This window comes from Cibotium barometz, chromosome 32 (genome assembly GCF_041138505.1).
Source record: "Cibotium barometz isolate CiBa-2024 chromosome 32, ASM4113850v1, whole genome shotgun sequence".
In the NCBI taxonomy this organism is placed as follows: domain Eukaryota; kingdom Viridiplantae; phylum Streptophyta; class Polypodiopsida; order Cyatheales; family Cibotiaceae; genus Cibotium; species Cibotium barometz.
The window spans coordinates 30,860,134-30,882,762 of NC_141077.1; the positions used below are offsets into that span (position 1 = coordinate 30,860,134).

At 45.3% G+C, this 22,629-nt stretch overlaps 1 protein-coding gene across 6 annotated transcripts in view; it reads left to right on the top strand.

The window, feature by feature from the left end:
- LOC147620079 (sec34-like family protein) overlaps positions 1 to 22,384 on the top strand; it is a 114,987-nt gene extending 92,603 nt beyond the window's left edge. For 5 of the 6 annotated variants that reach the window (XM_086772246.1, XM_086772250.1, XM_086772251.1 and 2 more), the window contains 7 exons: positions 10 to 96; positions 239 to 301; positions 583 to 699; positions 1,808 to 1,900; positions 2,799 to 2,924; positions 3,020 to 3,120; positions 22,007 to 22,384. In XM_086772246.1, the coding sequence (XP_086628372.1) occupies positions 10 to 96; positions 239 to 301; positions 583 to 699; positions 1,808 to 1,900; positions 2,799 to 2,924; positions 3,020 to 3,120; positions 22,007 to 22,136 (717 nt within the window). In that variant the 3' untranslated portion in view covers positions 22,137 to 22,384. The remainder of the gene's footprint in view (positions 1 to 9; positions 97 to 238; positions 302 to 582; positions 700 to 1,807; positions 1,901 to 2,798; positions 2,925 to 3,019; positions 3,121 to 22,006) is intronic. The other variant, XM_086772247.1, reaches the window with a different exon arrangement.
- Positions 22,385 to 22,629: the final 245 nt, after the last annotated feature.

Sequence of the window (22,629 nt, forward strand, 5' to 3'; positions counted from 1 at the left end):
AATTTTCAGCGGGCCAGCAAATTAATCTCAAAGCAATCTTCTCAAATGGATGGGCAGCTGTTCCTCATTAAGCATCTCCTTATACTGCGTGAGCAGGTAGGCATTGTGCTGTATAAAAGCTGCCAGTAAGATCGTTTTTGTGCTGCTCTGCTTATCAAAAGTTGAACTTACTGATGATAATCATTTGCAATTATTACATGGATTTCCTCCTCACAATTTTCTTGATTGATTTTGGTAGATAGCACCATTTGATATCGACTTTGCAGTCACTTACAAGGAATTGGACTTTGCGCATTTGCTGGTAAAAGCAAAATTTGATAAACAGTTGTAGCTATAGAAAGCCTCACCAGGTGGACTTGCAAAGTAGATAAGGCCTCTTACACATATACCCTTCTGTAAGAGGGTCTGATGAAGGGTGGCTCATGGATGGGCAATCAAGCCTGCTGCCCTGTCCGAGTTTCATGGGCTGTTATGGAAAGGGTCTAGATGCAAGGTTTTGCAATATTTATTATGAAGCTTGTAGAATCCGTAGATTCTCTCTCATACTGTGAGGATTTGATGTTCTTCTTTACTTTGTTTCAGGACCATCTGAGACGAATATTTCGGGGACAAGCATCGTTCTTTGATTTTGCTAGCCGATCGACCTTTGCTCGTGCCTTTTCGCCTCGTGTAACAGAAAGCCAGCTGGATGCAAAAAAGGTGTGCACTAGAGAAATTTTTTTTCCCCAGGAAAGAGATCCTTATATTAGTTACTGAACAAAACAGCCGTAATGGCTAAGTACAAGCTCAGCTCCATAGAGGGGAGTGAAAATCAAGAAAACTTTAAAAAGGGGGGAAGGATGCTCTTATCCCCTGGCTGGCCGATCTGGGAGGAGAAGGTTATCTCATACAAGAGGGAGGGGCGCGGGGGGGGGGGGGGGGGGGGGTGTTGGGGTAGCCACACAGGTGGTCTATAGTGCCAAGTGCGCTCACCACCACTGTCAATGAGAAAGGGACCATGACGCCAAATCCTCATGAAGGCCTTGGGCGCCTCCGCATACGGTCGGAGCCACCCTAAAGCTTCCCACGGGGTTATGAATGATATCAAGCCAGATGCTCCGGATGGACTCGGCTGGCGGGGTGAGGGTGCCCTCAATGGCCTTGCTACAGCGAGCTCTCTAAATGTGCAACGCAGCAATACTATTGCAAATCTCCCATCTCTGGTGGCTGCCGTGAGCCTGTCCACTATCATAGGGATCTCTGGCATCTGAATCCTGTGGTCCAGCCATGGGGAGTAAGCAAAGAAAGGGGTGTCGTGAGCCTCCTCACTGTCATAGGGATCATGCCATGTCCAAAGCCGCCTTCCATGAGATCCCAATGCCGAGCAAATAAGGAAACGGAAAGCCCATCTTCTTCCCCAGGCATTTTCCCCCGGGAGTGTCACAAGCTCCTCTGTAGTAAATGGTGTCAACAGGAAAGTCCAGAGAGCGGGGGGGGGACCACCTCTCTCGTGAGCCGCCAGACCTGTTCATCCTATTCATCCTAGCCTCGCAGCTTGTGGATACCATCCCTCTGCCTGTGTGGGCTTAACAACTCAAAGAAATCTCTGGTGACCCTGTTGCCTGCCTAGGTCCAAAAGGAGGCTCTAGCATGGTATCTATGCGCTAGAGAATTTCTATTACCTTCATTACTGGGTTAGTTTTTTTGGTTTGGGTTTCTTAACAATTGCGTGGGTTATCTTTTCAAACTTCGTGTCTCTTCATGGAAAAGCATTAGAAACTTGGCATGAGAGTTAGCCATCTGTTTTGACATTAACTTGTGCTGACAGGATGTGGAGAAGAGTCTAAAAAGTACTTGTGAGCAGTTTATAATGTCAATTACGAAGCTTGCAGTCGAGCCTATGCTATCCTTCATAACAAAGGTGGGAGTCGTAGTCTTGTCTTAATTATACAAATGGCCAACATTAAAGAGATGCTTCCTTGTCTAGATGTATCAAGTATCAAATTTTACAATGTAAAACGTGTTTTAAAAGGTTGCCTTGAATCATCAAAATTTTTACTTTCAACATAGGTTTTTAAATACACTGTCTAATCCTTCAAGGTATGAAGTCAGGGGCTGATTTATACCACCTGTCATGCTTATCAAGTACGACATCTCTAGAAACAGAAAGTTGCCCTGAATCCGAGTATACAATCTGTAACCTTTGGACTGTGAATCATAACCAATGAATGTGCATCTTGAGAGTTAACATCAAGTTTCTTGCTGTTCTCATGTGGGACATGCATGTGTACAATGCAACCAAAAACTTTTTAAGTGACGTACATTTGGTAACTGGTTTTCTACCTGTATATGGGGCGAGATTGGTGAGAGCTTCTTTTTAGGATTCTTATTGATGAGATAAATTACTGTGTTGACAGCCTCATCCCAATACAAATTCAAAATATTTTCTTCATTTAACAATGCTCCAGCATATTCAGCAATTACTGTGGTTTTTTCTTTCTGCTAGCCCATTGTATTGTGGAGAGTAGGAATATGTAAATATAAATATATAAATATATAAATTAATGTATATATATGTGTACATATGCATGTATATATACATGCACGCACGCGTGTGTGTTTGTTTTGCAACCAACCAAATGTTCAGTTCTTTAAGAAAGAGAGAGTGGTGTGAGAAAGGAAATCACATCTACTTAAAATGAATGGACGTGTCTAAGCACAGTTTAAACTTAACAGAAATGAATGGACGTGTCTAAGCACAGTTTAAACTTAACAGAAATGAAATTTTCAATCGGAATTCCTCCCTTTTTTTCCCACAGGTTACTGCAGTTAAGGTTTCAATGACAGCTACAGCTCGAAGTGGGGATGTTGGATCGGATGCTCGAAGATCTCTCAAGGATCAAGCTTTTGCAACCCCTGAGAAGCTTGCAGAAATGGTTGCCAAGGTGCAGTTATTTTTAAGTCAGAGAACATTTTGTGTTTGCATCACAAGGTCAAAACCTTAGTGTCTTCCAATATTTACTGATGATTATGGTATCAGGTTGATGATGCTCTTAAAAAGGATTTGCCTAGTGTTGTCACGAAAATGAAGCTCTACCTGCAAAATCCATCCACCCGGTCAATACTGTTCAAGCCAATCAAGTAGGTCTACTTCCTAGATATGCTGTGGTGGTTAGTACTTTATGGGAAGTTGATATTGTCAATGTGATTTATTGCATCGTCATACTGTAAATGATGGAACATAAGGTATGTGGTTTTTTGAATTGGTATTCATGGTGACCCCAAAGTTGTCCTCAAGTTTTAGGCAACCGACTCGTTTGTGCCAATTCATATTCATGGAAAATTTTCATGTCAAATCCTAAGCAAATGCTACAAGCAATACTTTATTGATACCAAAGGCAATTATGGTTACCTAAGCGTGCACCCCTTCCTTCGGAGGACAGTGGCCCCAGCATTAGGTTGATCTTCTCTGCGGCTCCTCTCCGCAAGCTTGGCCCTTCTTTTGGGAACAAGTTTGCTACGAGCCTCTTCCAAGCTTGGGAGGCCCCTCGTCCCTCCCTCTTCCAGGGCAAGGAGGCAGCCTTTGTTGTGGAACGCTTTCACTCACCTCCGCTCTGGTCACTATCTCGGAGTCACATAGCATGGGGCCACCTATGCTCGGCGCCAGCCCAGACAATGGGCACTTGGTTCAGTTTCCAAGAGCTCCCTCCCCTTCTACATCAGGAACGCTTGTGTGGGTCTGTGGGGGGACTCATTTGAGTCTCAACATCAACTCCACCATCCCACCGGACTGGCCAGCTCCCCCAGCCTTTCCACTTGATCCAGAGTGGGTAGCTTTCTGCTCGCGGCATGATGTCCCCTCGGCATGATCCAGAGTGGGTAGCTTTCTTGTCGCAGCATAATCTCCCCTTCCACAACTGCCAATGGCATATTGATCTTTATCCTCTCAAAGTTGTGGACAACCCTTCATGGCATTGTGGCTTTGGGAGAATGGCCCCTTGGTTTGTCTTCAGTGGGATCCCGGCGGATGGTCATGGAGAGGCCCCCATAGCAGACCTGCACCGTTGCATTCTACTATAGGCACTTGATGGCACTCCTGCAGCCTCCTCTTGGTGGCTGGCATGCACAGGGTATCTCTCAAGGTTTTCTCTCTGACTTCTAGCTGTGTTTGTGGGAGAGTTTCTGGCTGCGGAAGATAGCCATCTTCCTGTGACTTCGAGGATCTACACCGGCAAACATCATGCATAGGAAGTCCCGTCCCTGCAACTTCCACATTTTTATGTTTTAGCTGTGTGTGTTTGAGTCAATATGGGTCCTCTGCCCGGGTCGTCCCCCAAAATGTGTATTTTTTTCCCCTTTATTTTGTATGTTCTAAACGAGATTTCATAAATCCTAGCCAAGAGTAAGGGGGGGTGACAAAGATTAGTTTCTATACTCTATCTAGGTTTACTCGGGATTCTATTACCACAACATGGGAGGTGTTGAGTGGTGAATCAGCCAAGTGGGGACCGGAAAGCAGAGTAGATAATGAAACTTTTTTGCGTAAGGGTCTCACCACTCCTTCACGCCGAAGGGGGGTTTGTTGGGAAATCGGAGTTAAGTGTGGGAACAGTCTCTTAGCTTAGGAATCTTCCCTTGAGGTAGGTAGTGATGTCACACCTCATTAATAAGGTCAAAGAAGAGGTGGTGCTTTCAGCCCATAAAAGGGGCACCAATGTACTCACAAATCAATCAATCAAGCAATCAAACTAGTACTTTGTGCCCAAGCTACTGTCTTATCTTGTACTCTCTCTCTCTCTCTCTCTCTCTCTCCCCCGCCTGCTGCCTATCTTTCTCTCTCTTCGCAACAGCCCCCTCTGGCCTCTCTCTCTCTGTGGGAAGTGCTGCAGACAAGCACAGAGAGGATCGACATTGAAGACCTGATCAAGGCAGCCATCCAACAACACAAGAAAGAGACGGACAATGCAATTAATATGGTCAACCGGAGCCTTCTTGACAAATTCAAGAAGCTTGAAGCGCGGATAGCAGCCCAAGATGCAGAGATCGCAAATCTCAAGATAGAGATAGAAGAAGCACGTGCTCAACATAAGCTCGAGGAAGGCGGAGATCTATAGCTGGTTGAGTGCAGAGGATCCACACAGGCCATTAGTAGCAGAGCTCACACAGATCCTGACAGAGGCTTTACATACAGCTGCAGCGACGGCCTTCCCACACACGCAGCCCACAGTACGACCACGTTTTGGGAGCATGCCCCAGAATAGTTGGTATGATGATGACTGTAGGGAGCTCAGAGCCCGGCTACAGAGAGAGGTGGCCACAGGTGTTACTACATATAGACAGTCACGCATCATCTTCCGATCCCTCACTCGGCAGAAGAAGAGAGCATTCTTAGCTCGGCTGGAGAGAGACATCTATCAGTTGTTTTTGAGTCAGGTTTCTGGGGAGGCCTGGAGATTGCTTAGAGTGCACCCCCCGCCTCCGGCCATTACCTCTCCAGATACATGGGGCGAGTATGCAGCCTCCCTCTACACAGTACCAGAGCAGCCACCACTACCGAACCCTCCAGAGCCTTGTCCACCCACTTCTACCTTCTTCACAGCAGAGATGGTGAGGAGGACCATCAACAGATTGCATACAGGGAGGGCACAGGATCATGAGGGCATTGTAGCCGAGCACTTCATAAATGCTATAGATATGATTGCAGACTTGCTAGCTCTCATGTTTAATAGAGCCATGTGTGAGGGGTTTCCTGGGACTTGGAGTACTTCCACGATTGTGCCGGTACTCAAGTCTGGAGATCCGAGCGTGCCGACTAACTACCGCACCATTATGATTGGTCACTTGCTGGCCAAGCTGTATGCCTCTACTCTTGAGCATGAGTTGAGCAGATGGGCAAAGAGACAAGGGGTCCGAGCTTAGGGACAGGCCGGTTTCAGGAGGAGATTCTCTACTTTGGATCATATCTTTACCCTCAGGGCTATCATTGAGGAGGGCAGAGCACATGGGAGGAGGATCTACTGTGGCTTTGTGGATTTCCGCAAGGCCTTTGACACAGTGCCCAGAGATAGACTGATGCGCAGGCTGCAAGACTTGGGGGTTCCATGTGAGCTCATTTGGGGTATTATGGCACTTTATGAGACAGTAGTTGGGCAGGTGCGGACTTCAGAGGGTCTCTCCCAGCCAGTACACTCCACTATAGGGGTGAAACAGGGCTGCCCGCTCTCTCCGACTCTATTTGGACTATACATTGATGAGATCTCTGATTATATTGGGACACGAGGGGACAGAGGAGCCCAGTTGGCTGGCACTTGGATACCTCTGCTCTTATATGCTGATGATATTGTGCTTATAGCAGACTCACCAGAGGGTATGCAGAGGCACTTGGATACTTTACATGCTTATGCACAGGACAGTGGGCTCTCAGTTAACCTTGGTAAGACCAAGATTATGGTGTTTAACACTACAGCTCAGTGGGTCTGGAGATCAGCGCCTATTTTCACATATGGGCAGGAGAGAGTGGAGTATGTTGACTCATACACATATCTTGGAGTGGTGTTCACTGGGCCCACATTTTCCATGAGGGGGGCAGCAGAGGCCAGATTGACTAGAGGATATGCAGCACTAGGAGGTCTAGAGAGGATGTGCTCACAGGTACAGTTTCAGGAGCCACGCACTAAGCTGTGGCTTTTTGACACGCTGGTCACATCGGCTATGCTATATGGAGTACAGATCTGGGGGCCTAGCCTTGATCATCACAGTCGATCAGGACGCACATACGATGGATGGAGATCGATGGAGAGACCACTTGTGTCCATGATCTCCAGGATGATTTGGGCTAAGGCCTCAGTACCCCATGAGATTATCCGAGCCGAGATGGGAGCACCACGGATCGTAGTAGAGGCTCTTGCCAGATCAGTGTCCTTCATTCATAGCACCTGGGAGCTTCCCCGGCACCGGTATGCACGACTTGCTTTAGAGTCCTCTCATCAGCTAGCCATGGAGGGAGACACTTCATGTTGGTATGCGCAGATAGCATCCTGGTTTGAGCTCCACGGGTTCAGCTTAGACAGACTTCCACCCTTCCAGTACTCTCTAGAGGCACCCTCTCTCACCTTGACACATTCTGAGATTAGTAGAGTCATCAGATAGGACCTCATTCAGTTGGACACTAGGAGGACATGGCTAGAGCCCTCACAGGAGTTAGGGACGAAGATGGCTTTCTATAGAGACCATCTTCTCCGCACCACTGAGGATAGCTTTATGCTTAGACCGAGCTACATGGATACCCATCTGTCTCATGGATTGAGGTGCGCCATTGGGCAGATCCGCACCTCTTCACGTCAGTTAGAGATAGAGACAGGCAGATTTAGAGGCATACCTCCAGGGGACAGGATATGTCAGATTTGTTGGATAGAGCCAGAGACAGAGGAGCACTACATCTGTCGTCGCTGCACAGCATATTATGAGATTCGAGGGCGCTACCATGCCTTTTCAGAGAGGGATTTGGACCACTGTCTACAGTCATGGACTATTGTGATTAGCAACTTGGGTTTTTATCTCTTGGAGATCCGCACGCTCAGAGAGTCCATTATGAGGAGCAGACGCCCGACTGGCAGGGAGTCCACACAGACACAGATTACTGACTTCTTTAGAGGGACTACCCGGGAGGACACACAGCCGACAGCCCAACAGTGGGCACCCCGTGGGACTCTAGTTGAGAGAGCTATCCAGTTGGGCAGATCTAGACACCCGAGGGTTCGCGGATCCTCACATCGGACACGGTGCCTACACCGGAGGATTCAAAGCATCATTGCGAGGCATCGGGCTCGTCCGACCAGGCATCTCACTATGGCAGATATCCAAGCCATCCGGCAGAGACCCATGCTAGAGCTCCTAGGATGATTACCACTCCAGCCATATACTGTTGTACTCACTGTCACTTTTGTACTCCCCCATATTCATGTATTTATGTATCCATGTACTCATGTACCCCATTTTGACTAGTAGCATTAGCTTCCCACTCTCCCTAGTTGCTGCTTCCGGATGCTCCCTACTGATGTATTGTAGGGCTAGATACTTACCTTCAGTCCTTTCTTTTCTTTTCCAGATAGTGTATCAGATGTCATATGGTTGTAACTTTGGTCTCATAGGTCACTTTGGCCTTTTGAAGACGTCAATATAACATTTCATTTCTTTTCTTTTCTTTTTTTTCTTTTTTTCTTTTTTTCGTGAAATGGTGTTTTATATTATATGTAAAATTGTACATCAACCACATGGCTCACACAGACCAATGGCCCCAAAAAAACCCCACAAAAGATCCTCTAAAGGATCATGACCATGCAAACCTGTACACTAATAAGAAAGCCTCCTAGCCAAATAAGCATCCCAGATAAAAGCATCAAAGATGAGCCAGCCGAGCCGCCATAGACCATAATGAAATAACATCTGCATCCAGTAGCTGAGCTGAGAGAAGAGAAGAGAACTGCCAAAGCAGCAAACCGCGGATACGCAGAATGTGCCCATGTATTCCAAACAAGGAATCAAAGATGAACCCGTTCCGTGTAGTCCAAATATGCCAAAGTCCTGTCCATCTAAGGAAATGGAATATCACAAGGTGACTGTCTGAAGTAATGACTTGAGGACAAATCCCAAATATCCACTGATGAGCCGAAACAGTAGACCTCTCTACTACCTCCCAAACGCGAGAGACAAAAGACCAAATCTGACGGGCCACTGGACAACTCATGAACAGATGCATAACTGTTTCAGTGGATGTCGTGCAAAAGAAGCAAGAGAACAATGTAATTTTACGACGGCTCAGCTGATCCCGTGTAGGTAACCCTCCCACCAACATCCTCCAAATGAAAACCTTACCTTGGTAAGGGAGTTTAGATTGCCAACCACGCATAAGAGTTTTCTGCCACCATGATTTAGACTTGTGCAATCCCCACACCTTATTGGCCTTGGCTGAAACCCAATCTTTCTCTGATACGAGCTTAGCTGAAAGTGATATCAAGTCACCAGATTTACATAGTGCCCAATCAAGCCAAGGCTGATCTGCAGATGGCCGAGGCAATGGAGTAAAAGGCTCAACTGCATGCATGATGTCAACCCATAGTGGCTGAAATGTCCGAGGAACCCTAAAGTGCTGCCGAATACGACGAAACGAATATGGCCTGACATGACCAGGTATCACAGCATCTCGGATTCTAACCAAGCCTAACCTGACCATGCGGTTGAGTCGTATGCGTGAAGCATCTCTGTCTGGCCAAACAATGACACGCGACTCCATAAATGTTTCGAACTGCAAAGAGTTCAAAAGTAGTCTTTCATGACCAGGATCCCACCGAGCCAATAGTAGAACTTCATGCCAGCGAATACGGACAGGATGAGCCGCATTCACAATGTCCCACCATGAAGCCTACACACGTGTCCGTCCATGTGACAATCCCTCCAACTCAATCAAGTCACGAGCCATGAATACCCAAGGCTGCTCCTGCAAACACATATCCTGAAAAAGCGCCCACCTACGCGCTACCATATGCAAGCGGACATCGAGTGAAGCAGCCCCACCCATTCTTTTGGGCATCGTAATGTGATTCCAAGCTATCCATGTTTGACCCATAATATTTCCTTGTCTCTTCCACAGCATAAACCGAATGGGAGCAACCAAACGGAGAAGAGATTTGTGCGTCCAAGGTAGCAAAGGCAAAAAATAGGAAATCATGCTAAGCATAATAACCTGAGCTACCTTAACCCTCACGTGCATAGGCCACCCTTGAGCTTTGCAATACACAAATTTATCCGAGATCCGAGCAGAAATCCAAGCAAGAAGCGCTTGGGGGTCCACATCCACACCCACCAAGATGACGAACAATGTCTCCTGTATGCACCACACGGCCTTGCCACCCTAATGCCTCAAGATCAAATTCCGTGCATACAATGAGGGCTGATTTTGTTGAATTTATTTTTAGCCCAGAAGCCAATGCAAAATTATTCCAAGCTTCCATTGCTCGATCTATATTGGCTTTTTCGGCCCTAAGAAACATAAAAGTGTCATCCGCAAGGGCTTGAGCAACCAATTGCTTGCCATGAGGGAGATGCAAACCAACCACTTCACCATGGGATGCCATAGCATCTAGGCGAGATAACATAGGATGAGTGGCAATGGCAAAGAAAAGAGGCTAAGAGGACAGCCCTGCCGGAGAGAACGGGTGAGAGAAATACCATCCGAAAGTCCTCCATTGAGCATAATCCGCGTGATAGAGCCAGAGCCAAGTAAATGCACCAAATTAGCCATTTTGGGACCAAAGCCCATGGCTGTCATTAACTGAGAAAGGAAAGACCAGCTGACATGATCAAAAGCTTTTTCAAGATCCAGCTGCACCATCACAATCTCTTGCTTCTTTGCCTTAGCATAATCCACTCCAATTTAAACATTAAGAATATTATGCAAAATATTCCTGCCATGCACAAATCCATATTGATATGGATGAATAAGAGTAGGAAGCACCTTCTGCAAGCGATTGGCAAAAATCTTTGTAAAGATTTTATACATAATACCCATTAGTGAGATCGGGCGCCATTGAGCCAAAGTAGTAGGCGATTGGACTTTGGGCAACAAACGAAGTATGCCCAACTTCCAATCGGCAGGCATATATCCCTCATCCCAAACCCTTTGACAAATAAGCGTCAAAGGCTCTTTAAGCTGATCAGCATATTTTCAGAAAAACTCATTTGTCAAACCATCCCAACGAGGGCTCTTTCCCATGGGAAGTTTGGAGAGAACAGCTTCCACTTCCCCTTGAGTAAGAGGAGCATCAAGCTGAACCGCCACATCAGGGTCAACTTGATATCGTACTTCAGCAAACAATGACTCCCTTGCAGCCAGGACAGCCGGCGAGACATCCTCTCGAGGGGCAAGCAAATCTTCATAAAACCTGATGCAATGTTGAATAACCTCAGAAGGTTGAGTAACAAGGTTGCCTTGGGCATCCATTAGCCTAACAATATTCTCACGCATATGTTTTTGATGTAACTTATCATAGAAGCGATGAGATTGACAGTTAGCATCCCGCAAAGCATCAAGACGTGCAAGTAGTTTAAAGCGAACATATTGTGCTTCTTGCACCCTAGATAGCTCCTTTTTCAGCCATTCTATGGCATCCACAACTTCAGCATCCATAGAGTCAGTAAACATGAACGCCTGCAAGCCCTTCAAAAGCGACTCAAGAAGAGCCACATGCTGTTTTTGTATAGAGGCATTAGCAAGACCATAATGCCGCGCTAATTTTCGAGTGTTGGTAAGGAACACTGGCCAAGCATGATAATTAGCCATGGACACTCTTGTGGAGAAATGTCGTATCAACTGACGCATATAAACATCAAAAACTTCATGCTCCAAAAAAATGTGATTTAAGCACAAAGGCAAGCGTCCCAACAAGCCTTTATATGCATCCACAAGATGATAGACCATTTCAAACACAAGCGGCCAATGATCCGACAAAACCTGTTGTGCTGATCAACCATCATAGTAAGAACCTCTGGCAAAAAGAGATCTTGATGTAAAATATACATCCTATCCAATCTAGCATAAGTGCCCTGAAACTGTTGTGAGGCATAAGTGTAACCCCTTTCATCTGGATGCAACCAAGACCACATGTCTTGTTTTAGCGACCTTGCTGCAAAAGCTTCCCACGCCATTCTCTCCGGGCCATCCATTACAGAATGAGGCGACGTGGCTTGCTCCCTGGAGACACACATATTAAAGTCTCCCATCACGAAGCCAGGATGAGAGATTGAAAGAGCACACAAGTCATTCCACAGCAAACCGCGTGCACGAGCATTATTTGGAGCATACACCCCTAACAACCATAAAGGCGTATCATCCCAAACAATTTGTATCACTAGAAATCTTCCATGAACATCTTGAATCACAAGAGAAGGTTGAAACTGCGAACGAACAGCAAACATAACACCTGATTGCGAAGCAGGATGTCCGCTGTAGAAAACATGAAACCCTTTATATACGTAGGCTTTGCCAGCCAACTTACGCTGCTTATGTTCAACTGCACACAAAACATCCCAACCATGACAAAAAGTTGTACGCCAAAGCCTGAACTGCTTTTGGCGCGAAGAAATACCCTTTACATTCCATTGTACAATTTTCATAAGCCTTCCCAGAAAAGGAATCAACAAGGCCGTGTACTGGGCCCAGGACAATCTGCCAAATCACGAACCTTTTGAAGCATTGCATTTTTAGACATGGTATTTGTGATCTCAGACTGCCCTTGGAGTTCCCGAGCACGTGCCGAAGGGTAATGACCATCCCATGGCGAGATGACCTCACCCTTCGAACCAAACACAAGAGGCAATTGTTGTTGTGCTTCTTTTGTTAGGCGACTTCTAATAGGATAGCGTTCTACTCTATCCACCCCAAGAGCCCCTGTACCCTGAGAAAGTTGGCCTCCCGGCCTCTCAATCCTGGTCTGTTTGCTGGGCACCTGAACCCAAAGGGCGACGAGCATATGTATGTAAGGGCCCCTTATGAGTACGCAAAGGCCCCCGCCAAACAGCATCTGAGAAATCCCCCCGCGGGGCAACAAATCGTGTCTTTTTACCACGTACTTCCACCCATGGCTGCTCAACCTCATTCTGAACATCCACATGTACATCCATGTGCTGGGCATCATGTAAAGGAGCATCATGCTCATCTTCCACGGGCAACTGCCCATCAACGATATCCTTGGTAGCAACAACTTGTTCTTTCTTAGGACATTCGGAGACAAAGTGGCCCATCTCACCACATTTGAAACAGTGGCCAGCAATGTATCCCACCTCAATTCATACATTAAAGGTTGCAGCCCAGCCATATTGACACGCAAATGTGTCGGCCTAGGTCTCCCAGTATCCCACAACATGCATCGGTTTCTAGATGTCATTCGAGGCACCACCAAGACATCACCGATACCTCGCATGAGACCTGGTAAAACACGCCAAAACATTGGTGGGAATTGTTTCACTTCAACCCAAACTGGGCAAGCCTGGCGCAACATATCTTGGTACTCTGCCATAGGCTTCCACGGAACCACATGAACCAACTGTCCATCCAAAAAGAGTGGCACCTGCTCCAAGACTGCCCTACGGGCTTCCGAAGTGCAAAAAAGTATTTCATAAAAGCCTCTCGGACCATCATAAATCTCCTCAAGTGCCTCAGGCGACACCAAGCGGCCCAACCATGCTCTAAGACGAGGCAACAACGGAATACGCCCAGTAAAGAAGAAGATAGCAGCACGATCATGAAAATCTGCTAGCCTTTGTAGCAACAAAGGAGTCTCCATGCATACATCAGCCACACCACCATTATCTACTGCAGCCATTTGCACGCTATTTGCCTTCACATATTCTTGCAGAAGCTCACCAGTGATCTGCAGCAAACGTGCAAACTCCGGAGAAGGTACCTGAGAACTTTCCTCTGCATTCTCTCCAACATTCACCGGAGTGTAGCTTGCATCAACATCAAGCCTTTGACGTTTTTGTTGCTTCGAGGCATCTGAGGCATAACCCACATCCTTCTCGATCATCTCCTCAATAAGATCCATGTTAAGGGCTATTGGCAGCCATGCCACCAACAGCAGCAGCCAGGTCATCCAAATCCATGTACAAAAGCAAAGAAAACCCGTTCTCTCAAACCCTAATTCAGCACCTGAAAACCCTAATTCAGCACCTGCAAACCCTTGCTGAGGTCGGAATGGCTGTACAGAAAGCTTAGAAGAGTCCCGTCAAGATCACAGTGTGGTCGATGCCGAGTCGCAGCTTCATGGAGATGGCGTGGACTGTTGCAGCTGACCACCAAGCCTAGAGGAGCAACAGCCTCCCTCTCCCTCCTTCCTCTATCTCGCGGTGGCTCCTTCTCTCGGTGAAGTAGCAGTTGGTCGCCAAGAAGCCTCTCCCTCTTGCTCTCTCTCTTCATTTCATTTCTCTCTCTCTCTCTCTCCCTCTCTCGTATAGCTTCATCTTGCCATGGCTCTCTTGGGCAGACACCCGCCATAGCTCTTGAGCCAACATTCATATCATAGATGATTGGCATTCCTTTGTTTCCTTCCATCTCTGGCTTGAGTACAAGCAAACCTGTTTCCCATTTTTGGATAGCCCTCGTAGCTATCAACCGTGGTCTTCCAAATATGATGGGGTAGCCATCTCCCTTTGTTGGAATCACATACATATCCACTTCAGATTCTATACCACATATTGTAATTTTCAGAGCTTGTATAACTCCAACACACCTTACCCTAGAATTATTGGCCAACTTGACTTTGAATGGAGAGGATGAGTGTGGCTTCACACCAAGTTTAAGCGTGGTATCCTCAATCATAATACTCACCTGTGCTCCACCATCTATGTAGACCTTTGAAATCCTGTGTCCTTTTATCCAAGCATCCAAGGTGGGTTCCACATCAACTTGTGGCTTGAGTTTAATCAAATTTGAATGAACAATTCTCTTCGTCTTGGGTAATCTGATGCTAACAGCCCTACTCCATTGCCTCCTCATCTTTGGTGCTAGCTTCAAAGTTGAGACCATGTGATGTCTGGCCCTTTTCCTGTGTTCAAGTCTTCCGAAAGGTTGTAGGATCTTTGACCATGTCCTAATGGAAATCAGCAAGGGTTACCTTCCTTCGGATCCTCTTCTTCTTCTTATTTGTTGCTAGTTCCTCTTGCATATCCACATCTTTGCCTTTGTCATTCTTTTCCCTTTTTCTTCTTACAGAGTCTTCAAAAGTTCCAGTTCTTTCTCCTTCTTTTTGATTTGATCTAAATTTCCTCTTTTGCACTGGCATAAGATCAGCCTCTTCATTTGTTTCCTCATCATCTTCCAATTCAGCTTTCTCAATCTCTATGAAGTTGATGTTTCTGTCAGCTCCTTGAATTGGCTGAACAGGTGGATTTACTGGGGCTGGTTCCTTTCATTACAATTGTAGCATACATATTCCTGTTGTTGCCTCCTAATTGGTCTATTTGGTTCCCTTGGAATAGCCTATCTTCATCCCAAACCTTACCTCACATGCAGATTCAGATTTTCCAATTGTTGAGTAATCCTCTGAAGTAGATGACTCTGTAGCACATCCTTGATTTGTGTGATCAATGACTCCCTGATCCTCTTCAAAAATCTGATCCTCTCCCCCCCTACCCCTAGTCATTTCCTGTTCAAATCTGATTTTCCTCTCCTTTTGTCTAGCTACTTAATAGCTTCATCAAAATTCTGAGGAAATTTACCCTGTACCTTACCTCTCAAAATCGGATGTAGTCCTTGTATAAATGTGTCTTTTTCTAGAAAATTAGCCTTGTAGTGAAACTTCCCACTTTTCCCATAGGTGCTGAAATTGAGCTTCATATGTGTAATATTCCTCTAAAGCCTTTTGTTTGAGCTGTCGGAGATGAGTCCAAATAGCTTTTGAAGTTTCTCCTCTCCCATACTTTGTATGAAGGCTTCCAAAAACAGAGGCCAGCTATTTCGAGTATTAGCTGGTAAGGCTCTGAACCATGCTTTAGTTTTATCCTTCAAAAATAAGTGTATAGTTCTCAGCTTCTCTTCAACCATATCACTTCTTGACTGAAAATAGAAGAGGTCTAGCTCATCTACAAAGTCCTGAACACTTTCATTTGATCGTCCATGAAAGATGGTAAAGATTTCATTGTTCTTCTCTTTGCAACATCAAAAATAGCCTTGGAGCAAGTTATAAAGTTTGTCCTCAGTGGGGGCACCAAACTAATGGCTGAGTTTTTTCTAGAGATAGCCTCTACACTCCTAGGAAACAGCAACCATCAGCTAACTAAGCTACTAGCAGCCCAAGCCCTAAACCCAACACCTCCCTAGGCATCAATCTCTGAGTCACCCAAGCCTCTCAAACCACAAGCAAGGCAAGACATCTTCAACTCATGGTGATAGCTCTCCCAAAGTACCGGCGAGAGACCATAGTAGGTGATCACTAGGTGGCTTGGATCAAAACAAATTGAAAACCCTTTTCAGAAAAGAAAGCTAAGTCCTATCCAAGGTACATTGTCTCTCTTCACTGCTTACAAAGCCTATATAATTTCACATGAAAAGGATAGGTGAAATCAAAAACTGATTCAGACACTTGCAGAGAGAAATTTAAGAAAGATGATATTCATATATGATCTGATTTACAAGCTTGAGCCTGCAAACTCATGAAAACAACTCAAAAGGAAGCTTCGTCTCCAAGAAATCTCTACAGCTCAGAACAGCAGTGCCAATTTTGATTCTGAAACCTGAAAATTCCTTAATCGTTGCACAGTCACCTATACCATCTATTCTGAGCATACCAAAAGCTCAATAGCTTCCTCCAGGGCTAGGGAAGCATTGGGAGAGATTGCATATGAGCCACTTCATGGATTAGCTTCAGTTCAGAGATTCAGAGATTCGGGAAAAAAAATCAAAGAATTAGAGAGAAGACCTCTTCCACTAGTATATGTTGATGTGTGCCACTATCAAGATATAGCTTCCTCTCATTATGATTGCTCTCCTCAACCTATGAGTACATGCTTTCTTACTTTTCTAAATCTGCTATCCACACATGGGTGTTGTACACATGTTAGGTGTGATGCGGAGGGAAAATTTTATTTTCATCATATATATTAGTTGGGTGGTGTTTTTTCCACCTCAAAATGTAAAAAATAAAAAAATTTCACTTTTTGGGGCCCACCTAAATACGAGAATGTTTTGCTGATGTGGAAGGGAGATATGGTGGGAGTTAATGAGAAAGGAGATTTCAAACTGACAAGAAAGATTCAATTTATAGAGAGTGAAGAAAAAAATTCAAAAAGTAAGAAAGTATGAGAAAAGTCAAAAAGTAAGAGAGTATGAGAATATTCCCTTTAAAAAGTGAAACTAGGGGGTTATGGTTGATGTGGCCTGAATTCTAAATTCTGAATTGTGCACAATCCTCTGACATTGGCAAACCTAATTCATTTTTGGCTTTGACCTTGCAAGGTGTTAGTATTAATATGGCTGAGCTCCTTAAACTCCATTTGAAGCCTGCAAATCAAATCAGATTTGTTGCTATTTACTATATGGCCTGAATTAAAAACTGGTCATCTGGATGTTCAAATGAAGACCAAATGGAATGACCTTTGGTACAAGTGTTCTCAAACCTTTGGAGAAGAGCCCTGTAAGATCAAATTTGAATTTTGTTCAAGATCTTGGTCTAAAACCTCTGACTTCTGAATTGTACCTGTTCTGATTTCCTGAATTATTCCTGACCTCCTTTTTGCTCTGCTCTTGGCATACCTATGGTGGAAACTTGAAGAAGAACTTGTACAACCTACCTTGCAATCCATACTAGTCCAGTGGGAAAAAAACCTTGGATTTATTCAGCAAATGTCCATCCATGTCTTTGGCACCTGTTTACCTGTAAAGATACGGCAGAAGTACACTATCTATACAGCATTCAGAAGGATCAGATTTTCTTGCATCAACGGGTGAGTCTGTAAGTGGATGAGGTGTTTAATATCCTGCTTCGTGAGAGTTAGGAGGGGTGCATCCAAACCATAGTGGAATGGTGGAGAGTCTCTATGAAGCTCATGTGAGAGGCACCACAATCCATCCTATAATCCTGGCATACCACCCCTTTGTCATGTCCCTGCTTTGCTAGTCACCTAGACAACTCCATTGCAATCCTGGGCAGCCGGTGTCTATCCAAGGTATAATTGCGGTAAATGAAAATCAATGTCTGGAACATGGCATCAATCACCAAAGGTGCTGCTCCAAACTCTCCAAGAATGATGGGGTGGATCGTTGAGGGCTTGTTGCAGATCATACGTGAAAACATCATCAGCTGCAGTCTCTATCCACGTCTAGTCATCCTCCCCTAGGTTTAAGTTCCCAAAAGGTGCACCATACATCACAACAGGTGTCACAAGTGTATCAAAAAGCCATTCCTTTAGTGTGGGCCTGGAACCACGATCCGGGATATTCCCTCGTCAGCTGGACCTGGGCATGGTGAAGATTGGATTAGAGAAAGTGACTCCTAGGTATATGTAAGATGTGAGAATCTCCACTTGATCACCTGCATACGTGAAATGATGCTTGAAAGCCATTGTGTGTGAGGTGTTAAAGATCATGGCCTTGGTCTTGCCAAGGTTGACAGGAAGGTCCTGTTGCTCACAAAAGGCATACAGTACTGATATATGTCTTTATAACCCCTTTGTGGAATCTGAGAGTAGCATTCTATTATTTGCATAGAGAAAAATGGAGACCAGTGTGTTAGCTAGTGGGGAACACAGTCCACCCAGTCTATCAATGAAGTCAAAGATCTCATCTATGTATAAGCCAAATAATGTTGGAGAAAAAAGGCATCCCTGTTTCAACCCAATCATGCCACCTAGTGCTTTGACACTCCCCATAACCAACTCATAAAGAGACGTGACTCCCCATATATTTTTGGATGGCAGGGCGAACTCTTTTAAAGCTGTCTGAGAAGGCATCTTTGGGGTTATAGTGTCGAATGCTTTGCAAATTCACTAAGCAACAGTAAACATGCCGCTTCCGTGAATTGGCCTCCTCAATGATGGCTCTCAATGTGAAGATGCGATCCAATGTAGAATGGTTCCTGTACCCATGCCTCTCTGCTGGGGAGCTGACCACGAACTCCAGTTCAAATCTGTATAGTTTGGCCGATGTGTAGCCAACATTGGGGTCTAATGGGTCCCTGGCCTTAGGGATTGGAACGGAAGTGTTCCTAGACCAGCAGAGAGCCATGTTGAACATATTGACTAGCAAGGGGGGCAGAGTATCTTGCGCATGAGCAATATGCTTAGGAAGTAGGTCCTTGTGGTCCTTAGCTTCGCCATTTTGTAGTTTATGTACGGCCTTAGTAACATTGGTTGTAGCTGGTTTGGTGTTGTGTTATGTCCCAAGTCCCTAGCAGGGTTTAATTAAACGTCAGGTTAGGTTAACCATGGATTGTGGGCTAGGCATCTTATGGGGAGGTTAGCAGTATTTAGCCCATGCCTCATAAATATTGCTAACCTTCCCATAAGATGCTGACCCACAATCCTTGGTTAACCTAACCAGACACGTTAGACCTGTCAACCATGCCAGGGACTTGGGACATAACAGTCAGAGTGCGTGGTAGACGTTTCCTCTGTGATTCTTGGAGACAGTTGTGGGATAGCTTCCGTCCACAAAAGATTACTCTCTTCCTTTGGCAGATTGCTCCTAAGAGCTTGGCAGTGGGCACCTAGCTGGCAGTTGGAGGTCGGCCTGCCCTCTGTTCTAGGTGTGGGCACCCACAAGAGTCACAGTGACATTGCCCTTGGGATTGTCCCAAGGTGCAGCAGGTTTGGCGGCGGATCCTCCATATCTGCATCATGGACCAGGCTTCTGCCCACACCATTACCTGGGGGGCGGTAGCCTAGGCTTTGTGTCAGGAGTCACAACGACATTGCCTTTGGGATCGTCCCAAGGCGCAGCAAGTCTGGCGGCAGATCCTCCATATCTTCACAATGGACCAGGTTTCTGCCCGCACCTTTACCTGGGGGGCAGTAGCCTGGGCCTTTGAGTTAGCAACGGCCCTAGCATGAGGAGACGGGACAGGGCCTTGCCCGTCTCCTCTCTCACGGCAGTATCACGACAACCTCGTTTTCAGTAGCCTAGAAGCAAGGAGAACCACGGTATGTCATGTGTATGCACATGGACATGCTTAATCCCTGGCTAATCCCTAGTGAGCAGCAGATAAACATTAGATTAGGGTACTAGCCAAGCTCAGATATTTGTAGAAGATAAACATTAGATTAGGGTACTAGCCAAGCTCAGATATTTGTAGAAGAAGCCCGATTTGATCAGGACCCTATCGGCTAGGTGTAGGAGGTCGTGTACTTCCGGTCGGTAGCATATATGTGATTTATTGGTCGATTGAAGCTGGCTGACAGCAGTCAGCCAGTTGGCCTGGATTCCAAAAAAGCACAAGGCTTCTCATTGTTTGTTATCTTCCCCCAAGGTGGGGCAAGTCTAGATTTAGGTGTTATGTTTCCTTTTTGGGAAGGCCAAAGGCAGAATGATGTACCTTTTTGAACTATATGAATATACTGAATACACAGCCATCTCTCTCTCTCTATTCTCTGTCTATGCTGATTGTTCTTGCATCAAGAGTCCCTATGCAGTACTTAGGGTTGAAAGAAGACTACCCAAAGCTTTCACATGTTACAACGGTATCAGCATCAGGCTCAGCTATGTCAAGTGCTGTTGGTGTCCCAAAAGAAGTGCACAGGTCCAGGGAGAGGAACTAAGCATGTGTAGGGACCCCCAGAAGCTGGTTGGTGTCAGGCAAATCCAAGAGGAGGGTTTCATGAGAATTGGTAGCTAGTTGGGGCTGCCCAAGAAGCTTTTATGGAGCACTCCAAGGGATAAAGTTCATCCAAGGGGTGGAGCCAAGGATGTTAGGATCAGTTTTCAAGGAGGATTCATGTTTGTTTAGGGACGGGGCATGCAAGCAAGGAGACAAAGTGGAACAAGTGCATAGATCTCCACATCAGATTTGGAGTGGATTCAGAGACCTAAAGCAAGGTTTTCAGTGAAAAGGTTGCCAAGAAGGGAAGGATGACCAGTATGGGAGACCATATGTGGAGACAAGGGATGATGACAGTCATCCAGGAATCTCGTCATCAAGTTTAGCAGAAGGGGATGTCATGTGCATGCACATGGCCATGCTTAATCCTAGGCTAATCCCTGGTGGGCAAGAGATAAACATTAGATTAGGGCACTAGCCAAGCTCAGATATTTGCAGAAGCAGCCTGATTTGATCAGGACCCTGTTGGCGAGGTGTAGGAGGCCGTGTACTTCCTATCAGCAGCATATATGTGATTTGATCAGGACCCTGTCGGCCAGGTGTAGGAGGCCGTGTACTTCCTATCAGCAGCATATATGTGATTTATTGGTCCATTGACGCTGACAGGGTCCTGATTTGATCAGGACCCTGTCGGCCAAGTGTAGGAGGCCGTGTACTTCCTATCAGCAGCATATATGTGATTTATTGGTCCATTGACGCTGGCCGACAGCAGTCGGCCAGTTGGCCTAGATGCCAAGAGCCTATAAAAAGTACAAGACTTCTCATTGTTTGTTATCTTCCCCCAAGGTGGGGTAGGTCTAGATTTAGGTGTTACACTGTTATGTTTCCTTTTTTGGGAAGGCCAAAGGCCACATAATAATGTACCTTTTTGTACTATATGAATATACTAAAATACACAGCCAAGGATCTTTTCTTGGGATTTTTGTTTTTTTTAAGCGATCTGTGGGGATTTGGTTGGGCATGTGATAGGTGTTAATGGTTGGGTCAGAGATAGGGTGGGTGGCTTTTGTTCAAGAAGTTTCTACCATGCTTCACTGTTGTCAGGGCTCAAGAACAGTTGGTAAAAGTCTTAATGCCCTCTTGTGATGAATGAGGTTCCTAGAGCATGCTTCATGCTTGGCGCTGGTCTTGATTAAGGAGAGGGGGGGGGGGGGGGGGGGGGGGGGGGGGCGCGAGGGTGTGAAAGAGAGATAGATCTAATAATGTTTACTAAAGACTGTAAGGGTCTGTGAGAGAGAGAGAGAGAGAGAGAGAGAGAGAGAGAGAGAAAGAGAGAGTTATATTAAACGTCTTAAAAAGACCCAATGGGTCTATGAGACCAAAAGTGGTACAATTGTTCCATGTGGTACTGGGCCATGGAAAGACTTCAAAAACTCATACATAAAGATAGACTAGCTGTATATCTATCTCATCATTGCCATCAGAATGGGCACGGTGTGCACTACGGTGAGCATGAGAGAGAGTAAGAAAGAAAGTTCTAATAACGTCTACAAAAGACCAATGGGTCTATGAGCCCAAAAGTGTTACAATGTGTCCCTGAAGTGACAAAATCATGGAAAAAACATGATTAGAAAAACCCAACTAGAGCTGAGAGAGAGAGAGAGAGAGAGAGAGAGAGAGTTGGTTTTAAGAAGTCAAAACCTTCTTGTTTATTTAAATTGCAGATCAAATATTGTTGAGGCATATGGGCAGATAAACTCCCTTATCAATGCAGAATATTCACCTGAAGATATTGTTATTATTGGCCTTCCAAAGCTATCAGAAGTGCAGGTCTATCTTGATGATATGTGCTGATCATTTGGCTGAAAGTCTTGCCCAGGTGAAGTTCCACCAGCTATGCTGTTTTGGTTCGACAATTTTACTTAAAATTAGTGCATGTAGAGTGCTCTTATTTGAGATGTTCACTTTCCAGCTTTCATGCACCTTAACAGCTGTGTTCTGGTCTTCAACTTCCCATTAAGATGAAGCGTTGGGTCTGTAAATTGTAAATCTCGTGGACATTTTGTGCAATGGAACTCCTTGCTGATCCAAGCAACAAATGTTTCTGTAAATGGACAGATTATCTTCTAAGCTTTTAGTCTCATTCCTTTAAGCGTATGTTTACAAATCAAGATTTGTGGTTAAAAAACATTTTGCATTTTGAGAGAGATTTTCGTTGTGACCATCAAAATGTGAGGTGACAAATATCAAAAACACTTTCTATTTCCATTGAAATACCAGCATGTTGAACGTTTCTCTCTCTCTCTCTCATCTTTTTAAATGATGGCTCTAGGGGATGCTTTCTAGG